A 26,224-nucleotide genomic window follows, 5' to 3' on the forward strand; every position below is an offset into this window, starting at 1 on the left:
CATGCACCTGGTGGAATGGCCCCCACTCCTGCAGCCTGGTCACAGCTGCAGAGACCTGAGTCTGGCTGTCCCTTAGAGGTCAGTAGAGCCAGCAGCTTGAAGGGGCTTGCTGGGGGAGTAGTGGGGATTGTCATAAATGACATTTCAGTGCTCAGGGTATTTTCCCTAGGCACTGTCTCTTTGGATCCTTATAAAGACCCTTTGAGGTGGGCAGCGAGTCACTACTCCCATTTTACAAACAAGGCCACTGGGAGGGGGAGCAGCTTACTCCAGTCCCAGGCTGGTCCCACAGACTCCCTGAGAACCTCTGGGCCCTGTTGCCAGTACCCCCATTCCCCAGTCACCCTCAGCCCCAGCCCTGCCCCATGGAGATGAACAGGATGCGGGAGGTAGATCCCAAGGGACCTAGGTGGGGCAAGACAGCTGTCCCCTTCCCACACACACGCACACACACCCTCCCCATCCAGGTGTCAGCCTGAGACCTCCAGGTTGCTGCAATCCCCTGGGTGACCTCTGGAAGCAAACTCCAAATTCCTCTGGATCCAGCTTACTTTGGGGATATAAATTAAAAACCACTTAGCCCTGAGCAGCAAATGGACACATTTCTGTCATACTCGCTTCTAAGCAGCTCAGGCACAGTTAAAGTGACCCCAGACCTGGCCCTGCCTTCCCCTCTGCTTCACACCTTGAGACTTAAGGATGCGGAAGCACAGGACCCCCAGGCCCTGCCCCAGGGGCGGGCACAAGCCCCAGGCCACCACTTCCTCATCAGAAGTAGGCCCTTCCTCTTCCAGTAGTCAGGCAGAGCAGCCCCTCTGGGCGCCCTCTCCCTCCCTCTCGTGACCTTAGGGAACAGCACAAGACAGAGGACACAGTGGGAGAGCAGGTCAGGGAGGGAAACAGGTGTCACATCAGCAGGCCTCTTCCTCATCTCCCCAACGAGGACGCCCCGCAGCTTCAGAGGAGGTCAGAGTCAGAAAGACCTTTCAGGTCCCGCCCCCCTGCCAGGAATGGAGACCCCTTCTCCAGCATTCCCCAGACAGCCTGTCCTCCTTTGCGGCCAGCAGGCTGGACGCTTTTCAAGACAAGTCAGTTGTTTTGTGGGACTAATGTAATTTACCATGTGACCTTGAGCAAGTGACCGTCTTTTTTTTTTTTTTTTTTTTTAATTTTTTTAAATTTTAGAGACAGGGTCCTGCCCTGTCATCCAGGCTGGAATGCGGTGGCACAATCATTGCTCACTGTAGCCTCAACCTCCTGGGTTTAAGTGATCCTCCTGCCTCAGCCTCCTGGGTAACTGGGACTAGAGGCGCCTGCCACCATGCCAGGTCAATTTTTAAAATTTTTTTCTTAGAGGTGGGCCTTGCTATGTTGCCCAGGATGGTCTCAAACTCCTGGGTTCAAATGATCCTCCCACCTCAGCCTCCTAAGTAGCTAGGTACCACAGGCCTGCACCATCACACCAGACTAAATAAATTTTTGGACAGATGGGGCTGGGCACGATGGCTCACGCCTATAAGCCCAAGCACACCTGAGGTCAGGAGTTCAAGACCAGCCTGGCCAACATGGTGAAACCCTGTCTCTACTAAAAGAACAAAAGAAAATTAGCTGGACGTGGTGGTGCGTGCCTGTAATCCCATCTTCTCAGGTGGCTGAGGTAGGAAAATTCCTTGAACTCAGGAGGCGGATGTTGCACTGAGCTGAAATCATGCTATTGCACTCTAGCCTGGGCAACAGAGTGGGACTCTGTCTCAAAAAAAAAAAAAAAAAAAATTGTGTACAGATGAGATCTTGCTATGTTTCCCAGACTGGTCTTGAACTCCTGGGCGTAAGCTGTCCTGCCTCAGCCTCCCAAAGTGCTGGGATTACAGGTATGAGCTACCATACCCAGCCAAGTTCTCCATCTTTTGTCTGGACTTCAGTTTCCCTGTCTGTGGCATGAGGCTGGGCTCCCTGACCTGTGAGGTCCCCTGGCTCCAGGGATCTAGGTGTCTGGCAGCCAGGATGACAGGGCGGCCTCAGGAGTGCTCCCCTGCCCCCCGCCACCGTGGGTCAAGCAGCAGTGCCTGGGCAGCCAGCAGAGGACCACAGCACCCCAGCCACTCACGCTGGCTTTTATGGGGAGGGGTCCTTGCACCCCATTGGACCTTCACAGAGAGCACCATGACCACTGGGGTGAGAGCCGACCTCTCTTCAAAACAAGCCGCACAGCTGAGCCCACGCTCCCACCACTGCCAGTCAGACCTTGCCTCCCAGGACTTTCTGGGGGTCCTCAGGCTGGGCCAGAGGAACCCAGGGGATAGCAATGCATGAGGCACTCTAGGGTCACAGGATTTGATTCAGCTTACTCTGCCACACCTGTGCTCTGTGGCCTTGACTTCCTCATCAGTGAAAGGAGGCTATTGGAGCCAGTGACCCTTCTGAATGCTGGGGCACAAATGACTTGGTGACAAGCGGAAGTCCCTGCTCCTCCACCCACCCGGTTGGCCCTTGCAGCCGCCATACAGCACCATGCGCCTCTAGCTCGTTAGCTAGTATTTTTTCCTTTTTAACTAGAGCGACAGGATTAGCCAGTATTGGCCAAACATGGGGACTTTTGCCTTCCTTCCCTGAACCCAGGGCCAGAGGGTCCTCAATGCAGGTTGGAAGTTATGGCGTTAACCCTTTGTGGACTGAGAAAGAAGTCTTAGCACGGAAAGGGCCCAGAGTTTTCAGCTAGACTGCCTGGATCACATCCCGGCTGTGTCACTGACCAGCTTTGAGGTGTTGTTCAACCTCTGTTTCCTCATCTGTAAATCAGAGATAATAATAATAATACGTACCTGGTGGAGCTGCTGGAAGAATTTGCACTTTGTTGCAGACAAAGCACCTATGTGTGTGGGAGCCAGCATTTTCACTGCAGCACCTGTCAGCATCAGTGTTTCCCGTTGACAGCAGCCTCATGACTGCACCAGTCGGAACAGGCCACTCTGTGCTCACAGGCTTCCACCTAAGGTTCTACAAAGAGGGAAGGCACCAGAGTCCACGTATGAGCTGCAGTGGCAACCTCCAGCCCAGAACCTTCCTCCTCACTCTCTGAAGGAGAGTCTGCCTGCAGGCTTGAAATACTCAACAGGCCATAAAGAGTTAGGGACCTCGGTTTTTCTATGTGGACAGTGAGACTTATGGTGAGGGTGTCCTCACCCTGGGGTGGCCCAGAGACTGGGACATGTAGAGGGGCAAACAAAGCCCGTGGGAAAGAGGCCTAGGGAGTGTGGAAGACTTCTGTGCCAGGGGCTTCTGTTTGCAGCAGAGACGCTAAGCAAACATCCTAACCTGACAACATCCTTTTTCCTCCCAACCTGGCTCAAACGTTAGCCCTGCACAGGAGGGTGCAGGGAGGGCCACAGTCCCATTCCAAGAGTCACTGGTGATCCTGGGAAGGGGAACCTGTTGGCTCCTCCCTGATTCAGCACGGGACATTCTCTGAGTCTCCAGTGTTATTTTAAATTGGTCTAGATAAATGGTGTTCCCACCCCTTTTAGCCCCAGAGCCCCTTTCACAAATCCCTGAGATATAAAGCGGCGATGGGGAACGATTCTGTTGGATCTGGGGGCCGGGCCAAACCCCATGGCAGTCTGAGGCCCCTCCAGGCGCCTCTGGAGCAGGTGGTTCCTGGAGGCTTGGCAGCTGAGTCCCCCCTTTTTCATAAGTACCAGCCTACTGCATCTGGGTGCTCTCCCCACTCAGCCATAGCCACCCCAGCTGCTTTCTAAATGACTCCATTTTCCAAGGTCCTTCCTTCTTAATAGAGAAAGCTAATTTTGCTGCTGTTAATGAGGAAGGCGGGTGTGAGGGAGCAGATCTGGGAGTCGCGGGACACCTGGAAATGGGTGGGGACAGAGTGAAGCCAGAGGGGCATGAACTTGCAGAGCCATCCGAGGGTCCCCTGGAGCGCCCCGTCCCACACTGCCCCCCAGGGGACCAATGGCCCTCCCAGTCTCCCGCCTCTCACCCTGCCAGCCCCTGCTTCTGAGATTTATAAGGAGATGGGTGGGACCTTCAGGCTGCAAACGCATCACTGCTGTTATGGAAGCCCCCCATTTGCTGGGGCTTGAGGCTAGAGACAAACCCCAGGCTGCACATGGGAGTCCTGCAGTTTCTGGCTAAGGTTGAGGGGGCCGCAGGGTGCTTGGCATGGAGCAGCATTAGGATGCCTGCCCCATCCAGGAAGCCTTAGTCCATTAAACAGCTCTGACCTGAAGCCCCGTGGGAAGCAGTTTGTTCTAAATCACTGCTTTTTTTTTTTTTTTTTTTTTTTTTTTTTTTTTTGAGAAGGAGTCTTGCCGTTCTGCCCAGGCTGGAGTGCAGTGGTACGATCTAGGCCCACTGCAACTTCCCCATCCCAGGTTGAAGCGCTTCTCCTGCCTCTGCCTCCAGAATTGCTGGGATTACAGGTGCCTGCCACCATGCCTGGCTAATTTTTTTTATTTTTAGAAGAGACGGGGTTTCACCATGTTGCCCAGACTGGTCTCGAACTCTTGACCTCAAGTGATCCACCTTCCTCAGCCTCCCAAAATGCTAGGATTATAGGTGTGAGCCACCACACCTGGCCTAAATCACTGCTTTAGATGAGGTGCATGCTGATTCGGAGGGGAAGGGCTGGGCCTAAGAGTCTGCATTTATAACAGGCCCCATGGAAAGGAGATGGAAGAGCCACACAGATGGAGCAGAGACCCTTAGGGCCCACCCTAAGGATGGTGGTACAGGATCCCCAGCCGACTTCTAGAATGTGGTCGAACCTGAGCCCTTGGAAGCGGCGGGGCCTATGGGTTTGCTGTCGGGCCCATTGTCAGCCTGGGAAACCCCTGAGGACGGGGCCAGGATCCCAGGGCCTGGCACAGAAGAGGTGTTAATCAGTATTTGCTGAGCGACTGAAGAAGGCACGGTAGACTCCTGGCTCCGCCTGATGGCGGGGGCCTGCCTTAGCCTGCCTACCTCACCCACTTCACCTGCAAAACGGGCATATCCACTGGCTCTGGGCTCCATGACTCACCTGCCCTCCTCCCCTCTTGCTGTCAGGTGGTCAGTCGGGTGGCAGCCCAGCAAGGCTTCGACCTGGACCTTGGCTACAGACTACTGGCCGTATGTGCTGCAAACCGAGACAAGTTCACCCCGAAGTCTGCCGGTAGGTGTCCGTGGGGGACTCCGCGATGTCATCGGGAGGTAGGGAGGGGAACTGACTCTAAACCAGGCCTGTCTGTTGTCCCTGTCGGCTGGTGCCTCCATTTGTCTAGGTGTAGTGCGAGCCCCTGAAGAAGAGCTACTCATCCAACAGGCTCTGGAACCCACAGATGGGGCTCTCCCCGTGCCTCTCCCAGGGAGTATACTTGTCTTGGAGGGTACCGCAGGGCCAGAGAGGGTCCCGAGGCACACCAAACCCCAGCAGCAGGCACTGTGCTACAGGCAGGACCAGCATCAGTTCACTCCATCACCACAGTGACCCCTTGGCATAAGCACTGTGATCTCCCCATTTTACAGATGAGGAAACTGAGGCTCACTGACACTGAGGACATTTCCCAAGGCCACACAGCTGGAAGGCAGCACAGCAGGGATTTAAGCCCAGGCCTGTACTTCAGAGTCAGCGTTCTTAACCTTTATACTCCAGTACCTTCATTCATTCCCCAAAAATTGTTTAAAATGTAACAAAATTGAAAACAAAATGAGTCACTACACTCAGGGTTCCGTATTGCAACTCTGTCATCATCTGCGGACCCTGTATTAAGCAGGGGCCATGGAGAGTGCCAAGCAGCATTCTGTCTGGGAGGGCTTTGAGCACTTTTTAAAGATACAGTTTTATTTTACATTTCCCACCATCCTCATAACCTTGCTTAGGCCTCAGGCGCCCTGCTAGCTTTAAGCCGGAGAGACCTGTCACTTGCTAAGTGTGTGGTCTCTGAGCCTCAGCTGATCTCTCAGGGAAGGCAGGAATGATAAGGAGACCCCTGACTTCAGGGGTCATTGTAAGTGCTAGAAATACATAAAGTGCCTAGCACCATGTCTGGATATTGTTAACATTCCTTATGGAGTCAGGACAAGCAGTTGAAAAAGCAAAAAAGAAACAGTTATTTCCTTTGTATAACAATAAAACAGACGTTTTCACTGAATTCATCAGTCAGTTCTTTGGAGTGTATATAGACACAGCCTTCATGAAAACGTTGTAAGGACATCTCACAATGTGTTTCCATAAATATGCTCAACTTATAATCTCATGTGGATGGCGCTGCACACGTAAGTGTGTGGTGGCCTCATTAGCCAATAGCTACTCTGAAACCCTTGGCCCGCCTGCATTGGGATATTGCTATCGTATTGAATTGCTTGCCAGAAAATGGTCTTGGAATCTCACAAGGGACATCTATTCCTGATGGAGTGTGCTGTTTTCATAATGACTTAAGTCAATACAGTGTTGACAAGGTAGAAATGACTTATCAAAGACACGTACCTCTTGAGTGCCCATACTGTGCAGGCACCTGGCAAGGGCTGAATTTACAAGGGCAACTAAACAGAAAAGGTCCTGCCTCGAGAAACTCACAGTGCAGAGCAGGGGCCAGCAAGCTTTTTCCATCAAGGGCCAGACAGTATATATCTTAGGCTGTGGGGGCTCTGTGAAAGCTGCCATAGATAGTACGTAGAGGAATGGAGTTGGCTGGTTCCACGAAAACTTTATTTATGAAAACAAGTGCTGTGTGCAGTGGCTCACACCTGTAATCCCAGCACTTTGGGAGGCTCGGGTAGGTGGATCACTTGAGTTCAGGAGTTTGAGACCAGCCTGGGTAACATGGTGAAACCCCATCTCTACAAAAAAATACAAAAATTAGCTGGGTGTGGTGGTGCACGCCTGTGGTCCCAGGCTGCTTGGGAGGCTGGGATGGGAGGATCACTTGAGCCTGGGAGGTGGAGGTTGCAGTGAGTCAAGATCGAGCCCCTGCATTCCAGCCTGGGTGATAGAGCAAGACCCTATCTCAAAACAACAACAGCCAAGAAACCAGAACAAAAAAACCAAGTGATTAACTATACTTCCTGATCCCTAGTCTAGAGGGAGAGGAAAACATTGATCAAATAATTAGAGGGGTGTGTGTGTGTGTGTGTGTGTAAGCTCAAGCTGTGATAAGTGCCTTGAAGGAAAAGTGAAGGATGGCAAGGGGATGTTGTTGAGGGCAGACCACTCTGGGGTTGTAGCAGTCTCCCCCGAGACCCAAAGGTTGATAAGTGAAGAAAACAAGAAAGAGCATCTTTGCAGTTAAGGGGACAGCCTGTGCAAAGGTGTTGAGGTGGAAGGGGAGCATGCATAGCTTTTTGTCAGAACTAAGAGAAATGCAGTGATTCTGGAGCCCAGAGGCAGGGGGTACATGGCAAAGGCGAGGCTGGAGAGATCAGCAGCAGCGGAAACATTCAGGGCCTGTCTTGGAGGTCACGGTCTTTGTCCTGAGAGTAATGGGAACATGGCTAAATGCTCATTTTGTGACGACAGCTCTGGCTATAAAAGAACAGATGGCACGGGGCCTGGAAGCCCACCTGGATGTAGGTGGCCGGTTGACAGATCGCTGGGGAGGTCGGGGTGAGGATGATGGTGGCTGGATCAGGAAGACAAGAGTGGAATGGAGACAGAGGGATATTTAAGAGGCAAAACTATGCCACAGAGGGAGAAGGAGACCTGGAGAATGGGCTGTCCCAGGAGCCCAGCGCCTCTCCAGAGGAGCAGGAGAGACTCAGGTCTCCGTGCAGCCCCTCCACAAAGGGTCACTGAAACCCCTGCCCTGCTGACACATGCTGGGCGTTCTCATATGTTTTGTGGCGGTGCCCAGCTTTGTGAGACACGGAATACTATCTACATTTATGGATGAAGAAATGGAAGCTTAGAGAAGTCCTATGACTTCCCTGAGGTCACCCAACTCATAAGTGATGGGCTGGAACCTGAACTCCTAGCCCCCTGGCTGCAGGCCCAGGGCTCTGCCTGCCCCATCACAGCAGGCCTGGGCAGCCGTCCATTTCTGTTGGAGAGAGCCCTTCATGCTGCTCAGGGGTCTCTAGCAAGGCCTCTGAGTGGCATTCCCAGCATCACTTCTTCACTTGAAACAGGGATTTGTTCTTTCCTCCATCTGCACCCCCGCTTGAACACAGCCTTTATAATTTAGAAAGCCCTTTCCCATGCATTGTGTCTGTGAACTCACGTGACCCTCTGACACTACACAGGCTCCCAGGAGATGAATTCTCAGTGTACCCGTTCTGCAGCTGAGAACACTGAGGCACAGGAGTGCCTGTGGCTTGGCCATCCTTGAATTTCCTTATTAGGAGTCAAACCCTTGTCAGTGCCCACAGCCATGACTAACTACCTTTCAAGGCCGCCCCTCTAGACATACGGGCTCTTGGGATCCCAGTCACCCCCTGCTTGCCCCATCTTCTGGAAAGGAAAGGGGGCCAGTCTGAGGGGGGAGCCTCCACCTGCTGGTTTTATTTGAGGGGTGAAGGACCTGCCAGGGGCAGGCTGGGCCATAAGAGGGGTGGAGGCCGTGGCGAGTCAAGCTGGGACCCCAAGTCCCAGATATGGCACCGGCGCCGGGCCTCCTCTTGGCCACCTGTCCGAGCTGTGGCCTCGTCTGTGAAGACAGCTGTGAAGACAGCCCATGTCATGGGCTGCCTGTGAGGATGCATTGGGACCCCCTAATAATGGGAGTGAGGAAGGGGCCCAGCTAATGCCTGACACACACTGGGGGCCAAGTAAATATGACCCTCCAGCCTTCCTCCTCCGCTTCCGTATGTCTGTCTCTTAGCCAATGTGACTCCCAGCCTCTCTAAGACCCTTTCTGTGGCAGCAAGCCTGTTTCCCACTGGCCTGTCTCCCCTTGTCTCTGTGCGTGTGCGTGACCTGCAGTGACCCTGCCCTTGGGCACAGCCCCAGTGTGCCTGTGTGGGGTTGGCCGCTCCCACCTGCCCAGCCCACTCCCAGGGAGGCCTCTGCAGTCCCAGAACTCGCTCCAGCCCTCAAGCCCCTTCAGCCAGTCTGGACCACCTGTCCGCCCTCCTGCCTTTGCACACCTGTCTGACATGCCTGTGCAGTTCTGCCCTCCCAGGGCTCCCCACTCTGTTCTCTCTTTGGTCTCGGTGTCTGTAGGTCTGTCTCTATGCAGCGGCCCCTGTCCATCTCCGGCTTCCCATGGCTTTCTCTGCCTTCCTGGGTTTCTCTGGGTCTCAGACTTTTTCCCTCTGTAGGTCTGTGTGTATGGTGTGTGTGTGGCTGTGTATGTTTGTGTTGGGGAGAGTATATGGCTTTGTATGTGGGTGTGTGCCTGTGTACCTGTGCATGCCTCTGTGTGTGTCTGCATAGCTGTGTACGCGTGTGTATCTGTGCATGCTCTGTATGGCCATGTACGTGTACATGGCTGTGTCCATGGTGTGTGTATGTCTATGATGTATGTGTACCTGTGTGCGTGTCTGTGTGTGCGTGGTTGTGTACATGTATGTATCTGCATGGTGTTTGTGCATGGCTGTGTATATGTACATGCTTATCTGTGTCTGCATGCATGTTATCTGTGCGTAGGTGCATGCCTGCGTGAGTCGCCCTGGCGCTGCGTCCCCCTGTCTGTCTCCCTTGTCAGGAGGCCAGGCCAGCCAAGGAGGGCCAGGATGAGATCATGCAGTGAGCGAGCTTGGAGCGGGGCTTTGTCAGGAGAGCTGGCGGTGAGCCGGCCGTGGTGCAGGAGCACGTGTGTGCATGTGCATGCATGCATGCTTGTGTGTGTGCGTGTGTGTGTGTGTGTCCTGGGAGAGTGCTAAGGAGGCGAGTGTAGGCAGTCATTGCAGCAGCCGCCAGGCAGGCGGCTCCACGCGGCCCTGGACGCCCAGCCCCCAGCTCTTTGTTCTGGCGCAGCCTTTAGCCTCAGAGCGCGCTCACAGGAGCATGTGCGTGCGCGGGCGGGATCCTCCTTCTCACCAGGCCCCCTACCTCCTCAGTACAGAAGGTCACCTGTCCGGCCCGGCATCCTGATACTCCCTTGATTCTCCCCAGGCCTGGCCTTAGCATTGCCCCACCCCCACCCTCCATGCCAGTCCGAGGGGACTTGGCGGGCAGCGCTGAAATGTCAGCCTCCTCAGCACCGAGCAGTCCCATGCCTGCTGGCATCGTGGGCACCAGCACCAGGCTGTCACCATGTCGAGGTCCCCATGAGCCTTCTGCCTGTCTCAGCCCCTGTCCATGCTTGAAGAAAGCCGTATGGCCTCAGCTGACCCGTGAGCAGCCAGTCGCTGTTGAAATAATCGAATAGGGAATGCCGGAGCCCAGGGCCCAGAGAAGGGGAGGACGCAGCCCAAGTCCTAGCGAGGCAGGGCCAGAGTCCAGAGGAGAGCCCACATGCCGGCTGCCTTCTCCCGCCCTTCCTGTCTGCCTGAGGCAGGCCTCACAGTTGTGGGCTCCCACCCTCATGCTGTTGGCAGAGTCAAAACGCAGAGAGAGCAGCAGGTACGGGAGACCTTGGGGCTTCCGCAGGATGTCCTGAGACAGGTCATCAGAACTCAGGAGAGTGGTCAGAACTGGAAGAACTGCCACCACTGAGGAAGAGGCCGGTTTTCCTTAAGGATAAGTGACTGGTGGCTGTCAATCAGAGTACACAGACTGGCTGCCCACAGACACCTGAGGTTGGACCCCTCAATTTTTTTTTTAATGCATACAAGTTGCCAGCATTCACTGTTTAGGAAATGTGTACAGTAGAGTCAAATGCCTGGCTTCCTTTGAGTGGGAATCTTGGACCCGCATCCTCACAGCTGACTGGGACTGACTGGGTGGTGGTAGCTAACCTCTGGGACAGGCGCTGTGCCCTCCCCATCCCTCTCTATTGTCTCACACCCATGGCCTTCCCCACCGTTGGAAACCAGCCCTGTGGACATGAGTGTTTTTGACCTCTGTTCCAAGGACACCCTCACATCGCAACGCAGCAGCCCGAGTCCTGGGTCCCATGCAGAGTGGATTGCTTACTTTTTGTCCACAAACATCTCCTCAGCCTGGTTTCCCTGGTGTGTTGACAGTCCCCAGAGGAGCTGACAGCCGTGGGAAATGTCAGCAGATCACAGGAGGGGGGCTGAGACATGCCCTGGGCCCCTGGCCAGCCTGGGAGGTAAAGAATCAGGAATGCAAAGGGGTCCATGTCTCGCCCTCCCTGTCTATGACCTGTGGTCCATGGAGAGAGTGCTTGGGAGAGGCTGGGTACTTAACACTGGAGCTCTCAATCCCAGGGAGCTTCTATAACAACTGGTGCAGCAGCCCCAGGGCTCAGAGAAAGAGCCTGACCCCAAGAGCCCTGGAGAGTGCCCCAGCCTTCAGATTGTTGGGAGAGGCACAGGTGTCAGAGACCAGCCAAGTCATTTCTACCTCTTCTGCTCAGGACACCTTAAGCCAGGCCATAAACCACTGTTTCAACTTCTGTCTTTGAAAGCCAGCCCTCTTGATGTCACCTGGCTGAATGGTGGACTCTCAGACCCCACGGTGGTGGGGACATTCCTGGTCTCTGTTGGTGGCTTGACTCCAATCTCCACCTCACGCCTCCCTTGTGGCTGCTCTCCACCCCTCTCTGCCTCTGCCCACCCCAGAACATGCATCCGCCTTCCCTTCACTGGGAGGACAAATGGCCTTATTCAGGGACACCCTGCCAGAGCTGTCTCTCTAAGACAAAGCTGTGCGCAGCTCTCCGTGAAAAACAGCTCTCGGCTGCCCAGCGAGCAGGCGGGATTGGTGGGTGCAAATTGCAGGGGATTTGTTACCAGCTGCCGGTGCCCCAGAGACAGCAGGCAGGGAGGCCCTTGCCCTTGAAATGCCAGCCACCTGGCAGGCTGGGGCACCTTTTCAAGGCTGAGACAAACTTCCTCCTGGACACCGGCCCCCACCCCCACATCCGAGCTCAGCAAAACTGGGATGTTGGGAGGGATTTGGCTTCCTTCCTCCTGCTGGGCTGTCTCCACCGCCCCGGGTCAGGTGCCCCTAGAAAGGGCTCTGGATTTCATCACCCGGCCTCTCGGAACTGACTCATGGTCAGATCTGTTTAGTGGACGAAACCTGTTCACGCGCTCACCTCCCTCTGTTTCAGTGCCATGGGAAAGGCAACTGGCGCTCTTATCAGCATGCCCATTAATAGAGGAGGAAACTGAGGCTCTGAGAGAAGACAGAGACCCAGGTCACATGGCTTCTGGTGCTGGAAGCAGGACTGATTTCCAAGATGGTCAGATCTGGAGCCCAGGGAACCACCTCACTCTGAATAACCCTGGGTGAACTGGTGGGTGGCCTGGCCTGGGCCAGGGGCCCTGGCTCCCGTCCCCTCCTCCACCTCCCTGAGGGATGAGGCCTGAGATCCGGTGGCCTCACTCTGCTCTTGGAGAAAAGGGATGGTTTATGGACACAGTGTTCCCAGGCCAAGGAATTGGGGGGAGGGGCAGCTGTGATGGTCCCTGGGGTTCCAGGAATGAGCAGTGGGGAGGGGCCCTGCCATGCGCAGAATGAGAAAGGGCAGATGTGGAAACAACTTCCAGGCTATTTCTATGGCCATTAAAACGAGGTCTCTAAAGCATGATGACTATGTGGGAATGCTTACGTGTCATGTTAACTTTCTAGAAGGATAAAAAGTGCTAGACTTAGTATGATCCCAGCCAGGTACAAAAACAAAATGAACATGTATTTAGGCACAGACGCCAGAAGAGAATATACCAGAATATCAACTTACAAGTAATGGATCTATCTGGATGGGGCTGGGGGGTGACCCTTTTCTTTGTTTCCCACATTTTCTTCTTTCTGTTTTTAAGCAGAAGCAGCAGCGGTCGTGGGTTTCTTCAGAGTTACGGTTGGAGTTGGCAGGGGCGGGGTGAGAAGGAGAACCGGCAGCTCCTGGCCGGCTCAGCAGTTTTCCTAGCGTAGCCCTCTCTGGTTTCCCGAGAGCTCCAGGGACAGCCTCTCATCTGGGGGATTAGCTCATCGCTGGCCCCCCTGCCCACAGAGTGGGGGTGTGCACAAGGATACCCTGGACCGAGCCAGTGGGTACCTGCTTTCCATGCCTGTCCAAAATGAGAGGGGAGCCTGGAGAATGGGACCCTAAGAAGGGCCTGCTTCTGTTACCAGGCCCCTCAGCCGCCTACCTCCTATGCCGCCCCACGGCCACCTGATTGGGACAGGGGATCTGCACAGTGAGTGGGAGTAGGGATTAACGAGGTCTATAGTAGGGGAAGACCAGGCTGCTGCAGGCATTGTAGCCAGATGATGTGTGTCTGAGTGTGGGTTCCCAGAGGCAGAGCCTGCGGTGAGGATTCCAGTGCAAGTTGTTCCTTTAGGATCCCAGAAAGCACTGATCGAGAAGTGGAGGAAATGAGATGGGGAAGGGAGGGAAGTCAGTGAAAAGAGTGGCTAGGAAGCACGTAACCTGCTGTGGACACCTGGGGCTCAGTCCTGCTGGGAGTGCTGGCAGCTAGAATGTGCCCCTTACCTACCTGAGAGGCAAGGAGGAGGAGGCATTTCTCCATCTCTCCACCATTATTGGGCGAGGTCGGCTTGAGGTTGGGGAGCAGGTGGATGAACCCTTGGCACTCAAGTTAGCAGAAAATGCCCAGGCAGAGTTCCAGTGCATGCAGTAAGCAGAGGCTACGTAGAAGAGGCACCCACAGTGCCTGCAACAAGCTGCTTTACAGACTCAGTCACTGGCATCACACCCTCATCATCTCTGCCATAGTTCAGTACCGCTTGTGTTAAGATTGAGTTCTTAATATTTCTTAAAGGAAATTTTATATTGCTTCCTTAAATGGCAGATCAGTCTCCCTTACCACATTCCGAAACTGCCAAAATAAAGACAATAGGTACCATACCTTGTCTCCTAGTTTAGCTACAGGTGACTGCTCAATGATGGAGGGTGAGCCATTTCTCTGCTAGTTAAAAAGGGAGGTGATGGCTGGGTGCAGTGGCTCGCTCCTGTAATCCTAGCACTTTGGGAGGCTGAGGTGGAAGGATCACTTGAGGCCAGGAGTTTGAGGCCAGCCTGGGCATCATAGTGAGACATCTCTACCAAAAAAAAATTTAATTTACAAAAAGGGGGAGGTGAAGGGTGAAGGGATTTAGAAAGGCTTAAAGACCAGTGAGCACCAAGCTACTGAGCCTGTCTTCTGAGAAACAACAGCATCCCAAAGATGGAAAGACAGCTGAGGTTGCAGTGGTTCTCCCACTGGGAACTGTGACTACCTAAGCAACCTGTGAGGCCATATCACCTACACCACACTTGAGGGTGCCCTAGTTAAGAAGTGCGGCTCTGAAGGAGGCTCCAGGGCCTGGGGTAGGCTGCACCCCACCCAGCAGCCATCTCATCCTTAGTCTGGTCCATCTACAGCATTTCTCTGCCTTCACGGCTGCAGGAAGAATGATGAGGCTGTGGGTGTGAGAGTGCCTCTTAAAATAAAAAATACTAAACTGGAATTTTAAGGGCGAGGGACGATAAGCTTCTTGTGCCAGGCCCACCCCATGCTAAGCACAGGGCTTACAAACACATACACATGCAATACACACAGTGCCTTCTCTCCTGGTTTGAAATAAGTGAATGTTCCCATTCTGTGGGTGGGTGATGGCAGTAACCACACAGCCCTTAACCCTCCCTTCCATGTCCAACCCTATGACTCCTCCACATGAGCTTGTTCCCATTTTAAGGAAAAAATGGAGGCTCTGAGGGGTGGGGAGGTGGTCTTGGCAAGGGCAGAAGTGGGACCAGAGCTCTGGCCAGGCCATCCATGCATCTCTGCAGGTCACCAGGGACTCGGTGGTGCTCCCGAGGAGCTGGAATAGCTTCTCTGGAGATGCGGGGTCACAGGTATCATCGTGCCTGTCTTCCCAAGCCTTCCTGCATCTGCCTCTAGCCACCCTACCTATAGGTGCACCCAGGACAGAGGTCCTGCCAAAACAACCCCCACCAGCACCGCCCCAGGTTGCCCTGAGGATGCCATGGCTGCCCAAGGAGTTAATAAAGCCATTGGCAGCAATTAATTCTGCGGAGGAAAGAGCCAGGTAAGAGGATTAAGGAAGCCAGAGCTTTGGTTTTAAGATGGAGCTTAGCATCCTCGCCCCCAGAGAAGGGATTTCAGGGGATTCGAGGGTGTGAGAGTGAAATGGAGCAGGGCCCCGGCAGAAGGCGGGCAGGCTGGTTGTGGAACGTTTTAACCAAGTGTTGCAAGCCACAGTCTTGTAAATACCTTGTAAATACCAAAGTATGTACCTTCTGGGTTAGACAGACAGATGGGCATTAATGATGATACGGTTATCACCAGTTTTGCCTCTTTAGACATACAGAGCCAGGACAGGTTGGGGAAGGGCATCTGGATTAGGAAAAGATCTGATTCCTAGCCCCTTTCAGTCATGATACAGCCGACGTTAAGGTCTGCATTTTCTCTGTAACATGCACTGCCTTGAGTATCCATGAACTCACTTATCCCACATGGTGATTCCAGATACTCATATCTACCTCATTTTACAGATGAGGAAACAGAGGTTTAGATACATTAAATAATTTGACCAGGGCTTTCTGGCCAAAAAGAGCCAGAATTGTGATTCAAACAAGAGTATTCAACCCCAAAGCCACCAGCTGCCCCTGCTGTCTATGAACAGGTTAAAATGAAGTCCTGGGAAAGACACACTAATGATTTGAGAGCTGCCAAAGATCACCTGAACTGCTTGCCAGTGGAGGCCTTAAGTGTTTGACATGATTTGTCCTTGCTGGTAGGTTAAACACCTTCCCATCTTTGGGCTCATTCAAACACTCACGGTCCCTTGGATGATGAATAGCAGAGAGCCTGGGTCAACCCCCATTTCAAATATTTTTTCCAGAAGCCATTCAGCTGTTGCATAGAGAAGAGTAGTCATTAAAAAGCATGGATTCTGGAGCAGCCTGTCTGGGTTTGAATCCCACCCAGCCCTCTGCTCGCCAGTTCTGAAACCTTAGAAGAGTCAGTTAACTTTTTTGTGCCATGGTTCTCTCATTTGATCAAAGGGGATTATAATAATGCCTACCTCATAGGCTTTAAGTGAGTTAAGGTCTATATGTGCTTAGAACAGGGTCAGGTGTATAGGACATGCTGTATATGTGTGAGAAATTTTATTCCAGCGTGTTGGCATTCATGCTCTCTGGAATGCCTCTCATACCTGGAGGTAGCACAAAACCTAGTGTTGTGAAAATATGGAACCCTTATTGTAGGTAGGGCCAAGGTAAATGCCAGCCACGCCACCTCCAAGGGTGTGGAGATGAGTGGGACCCTGTTAACTAAGGTGGGGTAAATGGGGTCTCCAAGATAGCAGAGGCTTAAATGAGGTTAAGAATGCATCCCGCCGGGCGCGGTGGCTCACGCCTGTAATCCCAGCACTTTGGGAGGCCAAGGCGGGTGGATCACGAGGTCAGGAGATCAAGACCATCCTGGCTAACATGGTGAAACCCTGCCTCTACTAAAAATACAAAAAAAAAAATTAGCCGGGTGCGGTGGCAGGCACCTGTAGTCCCAGCTACTACTCAGGAGCGTGAGGCAGGAGAATGGCATGAACCCAGGAGGCGGAACTTGCAGTGAGCTGAGATAGAGCCTGGGCGACAGAGCGAAAACTCTGTCTCAAAAAAAAAAGAATGCATCCCCCCTTTCCTCAGAAAAGAATCTGAGCCACTGTGCAGGAGGCAGGCAGCCCTGCAGAAGGGGAAAGTAGAGAGCTGGCAGAGGGACACTGGACAGGGCCCACAGCACCCTGTCTGTGCCCTGGGCAAGGGATGTTTGAAGGCCTCTGTCTCACCATTCCCATCCTGTCTGTGCCCTGAGTAAGGGAAACTTTGAGGGCTTCTATCTCGCCAAGTCTTCCCAGCAGCCCAGCCCAAAATTATTTAAAGATTGGTAGGAGGAAGAGAAAGTAACATTTAAAGTACCATTTATTGAGCTACTGCTTCATGCCATGCATTGCTGCTGGGTATTTTGTGATCCTCGTGAGAATCCAACCCATTCTATAGATTAGGAAACTGATGCTCAAAGAGATTTATTCACTCGTCCAAAGTAGCTCAACCCTTTGTATAACAGGCAAGGGATTAGTGAAGACATAGCTCTGAGTGGATGGATGTGTGGGCCCTTGAGTCTGAAGAGAAGAAGGAAGAATCAAGAGATTGGGGGAGGAGGAGTGTTGACCTGGGCCTGCCCCAACCCCAAGTATGGTGCTCCTTCTCCTCCTCCGTGGTTGTGCCTTCTTCTCTTCCTCCTTCCCTGGGATCAGACTCATTGTGAATGTGCCTCTCGCCTGTTCCCAGGGCCCATCTGGCACACAGGGGCAGGGAGGAAGGCTCAGGCCAACAGACCCCTGCCCTCTTGCCCCCGTGAGCTGCCCAGGTCAGCGTGCATGGCAGAGCAAGGGCTCGGAGGTGGGGGTTCAGGCCCTGGAAATGGGTCTCTGCCTGCAGGCCTCTAGCCCCTCCTTGCCTCCACCCTTTCAGTTGTCCCCAAGTCAGGGCCAGCTAGCTTCTGGTATGGGGCTAGTCTCAGGCTATGTAGAGCCCAGTGCTGGAAACCAGAATGAGGAGTAGCCTAGGGCAGGGATCTGAGCTTAGGCTTCAAGATCAGGCTGACATGGGTCTGGTTTAGCTCTGCGATTTCCAAGCTATATGTATCCCCGGCCTCATCTCCTAGCCTCTCATGAAACGATAGGTACCAAGTATGTAGCATAAACTGTCATCTCATGAGGGCTCTGCATGTAACAGTTCTGATTATTTTGAAGTCCTGCTTTACAGTGCAGGCTCTGAGACCTACTTGCTATGTGACTGTATGCAAATCACTCTCTCCTCTGAGCTCAGGGTCCCACAGATCTAGAATCCAGCTCTCCTGGCTGGAGCAGCAGCAATTCTGTTTCCATGGTAACCCAGCTGTCTCTCCAGGGACCATCTGGATCTCCTCACCCTGACAAGGTGCGGCCCAGGCAACCAGGTGTTTGTGTTTTGCAGTGGAAGCTCTGCAAGGTGGTAATTCCCCTCACTAGGGACAGGGCGGTGGCCAGGCAGATGGCTGGAGGGAAGCAGAGCCTCCTTGCCGGCTGCCTGTGCTGTTTTGGGCCCAAAGAGACACAGAACCCAGAGCTCGGGAAGTCTGGCCATGGCTTTCCTTGAAGAGTTATTAACAGATGCTTCATTATATTCCTAGGAAAGCTTCCTGGCTTGTTGAGGCTGGCCAGGTGAGAAACACTGCCTGGGGCTGGACTCCTGTAGGGAATTCCAGAGGACCCAGTCTCACCTGTTTGGGATGAAGAGACACTATTGTCTCTGCAGGAAACAGGAATTACTGGGGGGAAACATTAGCAATCTGCCTTTCAGACAGGCACATAATTATAATGACGTTTCAGCGCACAGGATAAGCTAAATTCACCCCTTCAGCGTGAGCTCATGGGTAGCTATTATGTGCAGACTCTGTGATCCGTACTTAGGGGACCCTGTACTCCCAAGGAGCTCACAGACCCAGACCTGGCAGGGACATGCTTAGGAAAAGATGGTGTCAACATACCCACAACACAGAACCACGCTGTGGGGTGGGGAAGCAGAGAGTCGGGACCAGCCACTTCCAGCAGGAAGTTTCCAACCTGGACTGGGTTGCGACAGTGAGGGGACAGTCATCTGCCATCAGTTTACATAGGTGAGCCCCTTGATTTAAAACAGCCCGCAACAGGAATCCCCTGTGCTTTTTTTCCAGATGCAGAAACTGAGGCTCAGAGAGGTTTAGTCCCATGCCCAGGGTCACACAGCTAGGGAGGGACTGAGCCAGGATCAGAACTGGCTGATTGCACCCTGTGTGGGGATGCTGCCCTCCTCCTTGGGTTGCCCCGGGAGGCTCTGGCTGAGCCAAACAGTTCTCTGCCTCTGTCCTTTTGGCTCTTTCTCTCTCTCTCCTTGCCCCGCTTTCTCCTTCCTCTCTTTCACTCTCCCTCTGTCTCCTTTCTTCTCCTCTCCCTCTGTCCCCCATTTCCTTTGTCTCTCCCCTTTCCCTTTGGGACCACTGCTCCGTGCACCATGGGTCCTGCTGCTCGGCTCTGCCAGGGTCATCTGCAGCATCCGCTCTAGGTGACCGGCTGCCTGCTCACGGGCTGCTGCCCTGCTCCAGCCCTGGGCCACGCCCCCAGAAATGCCTGCTGTTGTTTAGCTCTGCCCCCTCCTGAGGACCCTCAGCCAAGGAAGTGACATCATTGCATACATTCCCATTTCCTCCAGGCTCCGTGTGGTCTTAAGCCCACTCTCAGATGTGCGCCCCAGATGTTTAGAATCACTTCCTCCCAATTAAGCGTCTTCCTGGAGGCGAGGGGCCCTCCTGTGTGCAGGGCCCATGTCTGTTCAAAAGGGTCTCGGAAGAGAGAAAATGGGAACTCCTCCCTGCACAGACGGCGGGAAAGTGGTGCGCTGTTGAGCTCCCTGGGGAAGCCAGGAAGCCAGCGCTCTGAAGCGCACTGGATGCGGTGGAGGTGATGCCTGTGCTTGATTGTCCACCCGTGTGGAAGCTCGAGGATGCGCAGGTGTCCCAGTGGTCTCCAGGGAGAGATTTGAGTGTCATACCCTGGAGACAGGGCCTCTGTGCCTGGTTCTCCTCCCTCTCCAAATGGAAAGAACTGTGGGAGGAGAAGAACAAAAGAGAAGAAAGACACTGCCCCGCTAAAGAAGGAGGGCACAGGTGCCAAAGTGGCCCCATGGGTCAAGTCCAAGGGTGTGGACCCCTCCTCTGGGGACACTCATGCCCTGCTTGGACCTAGGCTAGCTTTTGAGGTTCCGGTCCTGTGCCTCCTCCTGGGGTGCCTTTGCTCTGTGTCAGAGTCACACGTCCACACAGCTAGGCAGGTGACACAAAGATGGCATCTCACTGAAGATACGGAAGTGATCAGGGGCACCAGAGTGCCGAGCCCCACCAAGGGGACAGCTGCTACACAGGGGCCACCTGAGGCCATGCATGACACACACCCAGAACTGCCAGCACTTGTGATTCTGCAAGAAGCTTGGAGTTTTTTTGTTGTTGTTTTTGTTTTCGTTTTGAGACAGTTTCACTCTTGTCACCCAGGCTGGAGTGCAATGGCGCGATCTCGGGTCACTGCAACTTCCGCCTCCCACGTTCAAGCCATTCTCTTGCCTTAGCCTCCCCAACAGCTGGGCTTGCAGGCAACCGCCACCATGGCTAATTTTTGTATTTTTAGTAGAGATGGGGTTTCACTTTGTTGACCAGACTGGTCTTGAACTCCTGAACTCAGGTGATCCGCCTGCCTCAGCCTCCCAAAGTGCTGGGATTACAGGTGTGAGCCACCACGCCCAGCCTAGGAAGCCTGGTGTTTTTTGTTTGTTTTGAGATGGAGTCTCGCTCTGTCACCCATGCTGGAGTGCAGTGGCACGATCTTGGCTCACTGCAACCTCCGCCTCCTGGGTTCAAGTAAATCTATCTCCGTCTCCCAAGTAGCTGGAATTACAAGCACACACCACCACACAGGGCTAAAATACAATTTTTAGTAGAGATGGGGTTTCACAATGTTGGCCAAGCTGGTCTCAAACTCCTGACCTCAGGTGATCCACCCACCACCTCAGCCTCCCAAAGTGCTGGGATTACAGGCGTGAGCCACCGCGCCCGGCCATGCCTAGTGTTTTTAATGCTATTGACCACTCCTGTGCAGCCAGCCAGTCCAGTGAGGCTGAGGCTGGATCTCGGGAGGCATTGGGCTGAAATCATTTGAGGAACAATGGACCCCTGACTGATGGGAGGAGGGTCAGTTTCTGGAGAATCTAGTGGAGGTTGGCCACCTTGAGCTTGCCTCCTGCTCTCCTGCTTTAGAGCTGTGTGACTTTAAGGAACTGACTTAACCTCTCTGAGCCTCAGCTGTTGCATCAGGAAACGGGGCTAACTGTAACCCTCGCTCGGTGCTGTTTGCATTGAGGATTAAATGGGAGGATATAAGGGAAAACGGTGCTCTGCCTGTAGTGAAAACTCAGTGTCTTGTTTGCTACATCTCAGTGACTAAGACAGAATAGGTGAGTGGGTAGTACCCCTGCAACCCCGCAAAAATCACTTATGGGAGGAAGATGGCTGGTATGGGAAGGATACTGTGTGTTGGACAGGAAAGGGGAAGCAGGAAGACTGTCTTTTTGGAGATCACAAGGTACATAATAATTCATAGGTAACATTATTGTTACTGTTCCTCTCTGACATGAATGTCAGAGTGTAGAGGGCTTTGAGGATCACCTAGCCCAAGCCCCAGTTTAACCTGAAAAGAGACTGGCACAGGGTGGGGATGCAGTCTTCCCAGTATCCCTCACCGTACCAGGGGCAAGGCTGGCATTACTCCTGCTATTATTGCCACCATCCCCTTATGTGAAACCCTAACATCATCCTACTACTACTGCAAATCAATTAAGGAGTTACCATGTTTTAGACACTGGGCAAAATACTGCATGTACATCCTCTCCCTTTCAGCTTTACGAAAATGTTAAGATGCAGGTGCAGAAGGAATGTGAGCTAAACCCCCTCCTGCTTCTTCTGAGTTAGTGTCCCTGTGCAAGTTGTGCCACTTTGAGCCTCCATTTCCTCATCTGTGGAATGGGAACAGCACCACCTGTCCCCGGGGTTCCAAGCATCCAAGGGGGCTAAGTGATATGAAGTACTGATGCCCAGTACTGGCTCCATGAATGTCTGGGGAATCTGGAGGCTGCCTCTTGGCTCCTGACTTCCAGCCCCAGCCCCCCCACCCCACGCCACCAAGGCCTCTGTCAGTACTGGTTGTTCCTCAGTGCAATTAGGTAATTAGGCCAAATTCAATTACATACCACACTCCCAGGTTTGTCTGGGGCCCAAGGGGGGCGTGGGCTCCCCATGTTGAGGGGGAGCAGCAGAAGCACTGGCTTGGTTCCCAGGGCTGGATCTTCCCACTGTGCCTCCCAGAATACTGCCTGCATTGCAGCTGGGGAAACTGAGGCAGGGAACAGGCAGCGTTGCTTGGCCCCTGCCTTAGTCTGTTCAGGCTGCTATAGCAAAATACCTTTGACTGGGTAACTTATAAACAATAGCAATTGATCACTCCCCGTTGTGGAGGCAAGATCAAGGCTCTGGCAGATTTGATGTCCAGTGAGGGCGTGCTCGCCGTAGATGGCACCTTCTGGCCGTGTCCTCACATGGCACAAGGTGCAAAGAGCGCCCTCAAGCCTCTTTCATAAGGCACTGGTCCCATTCATGAAGGTGTATTCCTGCTGACCTAATCCTCTCCCAAAGGCCCCAGCTCCTCATACCATCACAATGGATTAGATTTCAACACGTTAACTTACAGGGGCACAAACACTCAGACCACAGCAACCCCAAACCATGGCATCCCCAGGGCTGAGATCACCATGCCTGATTTTTTTTCCCTTCCTGGAGAGCTTCACCCCAGACTGCTGGCCTGCGGCTCACCCTCCCTTTCAAATTCATCAGCAGGGACCTGACTCCTCATTCCCTGGAAAAGCCCAGATTGGTAGGGAGGTGGGGGTGGGCCTCAGCTGCCCTCTGCCACCCCTGGATTTGTGGCAGTTTCCCATCCTAGCTGCAGGCTGGCACCCAGCTGCTGCCCAACACTTTGATCAGCATATGGATCTTTTGGGAGAGCAGGGGCTCCAGTGGAGTTGGGCAAACCAGAGTGTATATATGTCTTTAAGGGACTTGCCGGGGGAATCAGGCGCGAGCAACCCAGGCCAAGGGCGGCAAGATGGCCCTCCTGGAGAGCAGGCATGACACTTCTATGGACCACATCATTTGAGGCCTTGAATGCCAATCTAAAAAGCTTGAACTTGATCTTGACACCCCTGAGGAGCGAAGGAAGGTTTTAGACAGGGATGATGTCGTCAGATTTGCCTCAGCAGGTAGAGGAGCGACCTGGGTGCTAGAGGCAGAGAACACAGTTTGGAGGCTGGTGCAGTTGCCAGCACACGAGTTTGCTGGGGTGGAAATGTGCCGTGTGTGGAGGGAGAGAAGCAGAGGTGACTCCCCGGCAGTGCCTTGTGCCCACGCCCTTCCCTGGGCCTCGGAAGCTCAGATGGTGACGTGGCTGTTTTATGCTTGACTCTTGACTTACCAGTTCTGAGGATGGTACACAGCACCTTTCCCAGGAAAAAAGTCTTAACTTTGGATTTCATTCTGAAATGAAAGTGGTTTTATGGAATTTTTTTTATAAGTACAAAAATAGTACATACTATGTATAGGACAATCAAGGAATACAGAAAATTATAAAGAAAGTAAAGCTGACATCCCACCACTGTGGAGTAACTTGGTGAATATCCATTAGTCATGCAAGAAACATCTAACATATTTAATGGATAAATGTACTTAACGGATAAACCGCAAATAAATGTAGGAGAATGGAACCATAGAGGGCCTGCTACCTTGGAACCAGCGTCTTTGCCTTGACAAAATGATGTGTGTTGTAGACCTCTTGCCTGGCCCACCTGTCAGCCTACTCCGGCCTTTACAAGGAATTAGCAGAAGTCAGTTCAATAATGACATTTCTTCTTGGAGCCTACCCAGCCACACTTGGGGAGGCCAGCGCCCCCGGCAGCAAAGAGAGGTATGGCATCTACACTAGATGTCTTTATTTGGGGAGAGGGGATTAGGGTCCAGAGAGGGACAGTGACCTGCACCTGGTCACACAGCAAGCTCCCAAGCCCCTTTCTGGGTAGCATCTGTCTCAGTTGGGGACTTGGCCTCCTGGGCCAAGGAGCACGCACTTCTGCGAGCTCAGCTCTGCAGGTCCTGATTTCAACATCAGGCCTCCCACTCCTTGCCCTGCCCTGGCGGCCACCTTTGGATTTCCCCCAGACATTCCTATGCAGCCTGTCAGCTCATGTCCGGAGCCCCTGGAGGTGGGGGATACCTGGGACCACACTGGGGAATGAAGGAAGCCGCTGGCTCCCCTCGTCTGCCATGGACCAGGAACAAGGCGTTGGAAAGGAGCAGGCACCCAGAGAACCTCCTCTCACACAGAGTGATGGTGAAAGGAAGGCAGGAAGGTCACACCAGGTGATGAAGGACTCCTGGCAAACTTTCATGGACTTGAGAGGTTCCTAAAACTGCGCAATTACTGCCCAGAGCACACCAAGGTACTGGGGCTTGCTTCTCAACCACCTTTCCTCTCCTTTTACCTCTCCTAGCACCCCACAGCAGACCTCAGAAGCCATAAGCCCACCAGTACAGGGTCCTTTCTGTAATTCTCCATCCTCAGCTCATACGCCTCAGGTGACAGGCTGCTCCTTGCTACTCCCTGGCAGCCCTGACTGTCAGAAATTCCTTCCTTCTTTTGAGCCCAAATCAGGTTCCCCCACCCATCTTCAGGATGCACGTGACTCCCACAGTAGGGGAAGGAAAGAGCCAACAAGTCCAGATCTAGCCCTGACCTCCCTGTGAGTAGGAGGTACCGAGTAGGGTGGACCCATCCCATCAGAATCCCACACTGTGCTGGGAAAAAGAGGCAACTGATGGACAAGAGTCCTTTAGAAGAGCATATCTGCCTAGGGCTTTACAGTTTGCAGGGCATCCCCTGGACGCTACAGTTGGCAGGAATACAGTACCAGGAGAGACAGCTTGGGGCCCAGGAACAAGCCAGGAGTCTGGGGTTCTAGTCCTGGGTCTACACCTAATTTGCCATGTGACTGGAGGCAGTCACCACCCCCTCTTTGAACCTCAGTTTCCTCATTTGAAGAGGGAAACAAGGGCCTCTTTACTCAGATGTCGATTGAGCTGGCGATTCCAAATGGATTGGTAGAGGCTCTGTCAAGAAAGGGGTTGGAAGGAATAGGCCACACATGGTTTCCAGGCACAATGGGTCTGATGGTGGCTGGGACACCTGGTATTGCAGCCCTGCCTGGTCCTGCAGCCTGAGCCAGAGTGTGTGAGTGGCCCCAAGTCTTTTCCCAAAGCGAGCCTCACTTCCTTCCTCTGCAAAGTGGAAGCTTTGTGCTCGGCTACCTTGTGAGCCTTTGTCTGGGAAGCATCAGGAATGGAATTTGGCTGCTCCAAATTCACCTCCAGACAGGGAGGTGTGCTGCACAGCCAGGCAGGCAGACAGACAGTCCAGCAGGAAGGCAAATTGCATTTCCAACTGCAGGGAGCTTATGTCAGTCCAACCCTGGGGCCATCCGGAAGCCCCCATCAAAGCTGTGTCCTGGGAGAAGCAATGAAACCCCAGGACTGCTGAGGCACGGACATTCGAGCTGCCTTTGCCTTCCCTTCCCTTCAGAGGCGACTCCAGAAATCAATGGGAAGATTCATTAGAGACCTGGGTGGCAGGCTCCCCACCACCTCTGGCAGCCCCTTTGTTAACCAGCCTGAGCTTCCTGTCTGAACAGGCTGCCTGCCCCTGAGAAACAACCCAGGTTCTAGGAAGCAGGTTGGAGACCTAGGCTCTGAGCAGGGCAGCAGGGCCACCACACACCCTTAGAGGCTGTGATTGTTTGCTGTGCATTCAGTCATTTCTTGGTTCACTCATTCATTCAGGCAGCTGGTCCTTGTTTCATTCATACAGCTAATATTTATCAAGCATCTGCCTGGCATATTTTAGATACTGTCAATATAACACATCCAAAACAGATGAAAGTCCCAGTTGACATGGAGCTTGCCTTTTAGTGAGGGAGACAGCGTTAAACAAGGTAAATAATTGAAATACACCAGCCGTAAATGCTAAGGAGAAAGCCACGTCAGGAGACTCACAGGCATGTCAGGAGGGGCTTAGTTGTGGTCAGCATGGTGGAGGCGGCTTCCCGGTTAACGGGAAAGCCTGCAGGAGGCAGGGATGTGGGGATGGAGCCGGGGCCACCTGGAGAAGAGCATTCCTGGCAGAACCCCTGGAGGTGCATCGGGTGCATTCACAGCTAGAAGGGCAGCGAGGCTGGACCAGAGTAAGCCGAGGGGGACTGGAGGGAAATGAGGTTAGAGAGATGATGGAGGCTGGAGGCTGGGTCACGTGGGGGCTCAGCCACAAGGACTTGCATTTTACACCAATGGAGGCAGAGCATCACGAGGAAGGGTCTTCAGCGAAGAATGTTTTGTGACTTAGGTTTTAACAGGATCGTCTGTTGTCGTTTGCTAAGGCTGCCATAACAAAGTGCCACACAGCTGGTGGCTTACACAATAGCGATTCACTCTGTCACAGTTCTGGAGACCTAAAAGCCCAGAGGAAGGTGTCAGT

The 26,224-nt window shown here is 53.3% G+C and overlaps 1 protein-coding gene across 9 annotated transcripts in view; it reads left to right on the forward strand.

Annotated features, from left to right (window-relative positions):
* Positions 1-26,224, forward strand: part of LOC105465958 (zinc finger MIZ-type containing 1) — a 241,533-nt gene that overhangs the window by 141,199 nt on the left and 74,110 nt on the right. For all 9 annotated transcript variants that reach the window (XM_011714618.3, XM_011714627.3, XM_011714625.3 and 6 more), the window contains one exon: positions 5,062-5,167. In XM_011714618.3, the coding sequence (XP_011712920.1) occupies positions 5,062-5,167 (106 nt within the window). The remainder of the gene's footprint in view (positions 1-5,061; positions 5,168-26,224) is intronic.

The sequence above is a fragment of the Macaca nemestrina genome, chromosome 9 (genome assembly GCF_043159975.1).
Source record: "Macaca nemestrina isolate mMacNem1 chromosome 9, mMacNem.hap1, whole genome shotgun sequence".
Classification (NCBI taxonomy): domain Eukaryota; kingdom Metazoa; phylum Chordata; class Mammalia; order Primates; family Cercopithecidae; genus Macaca; species Macaca nemestrina.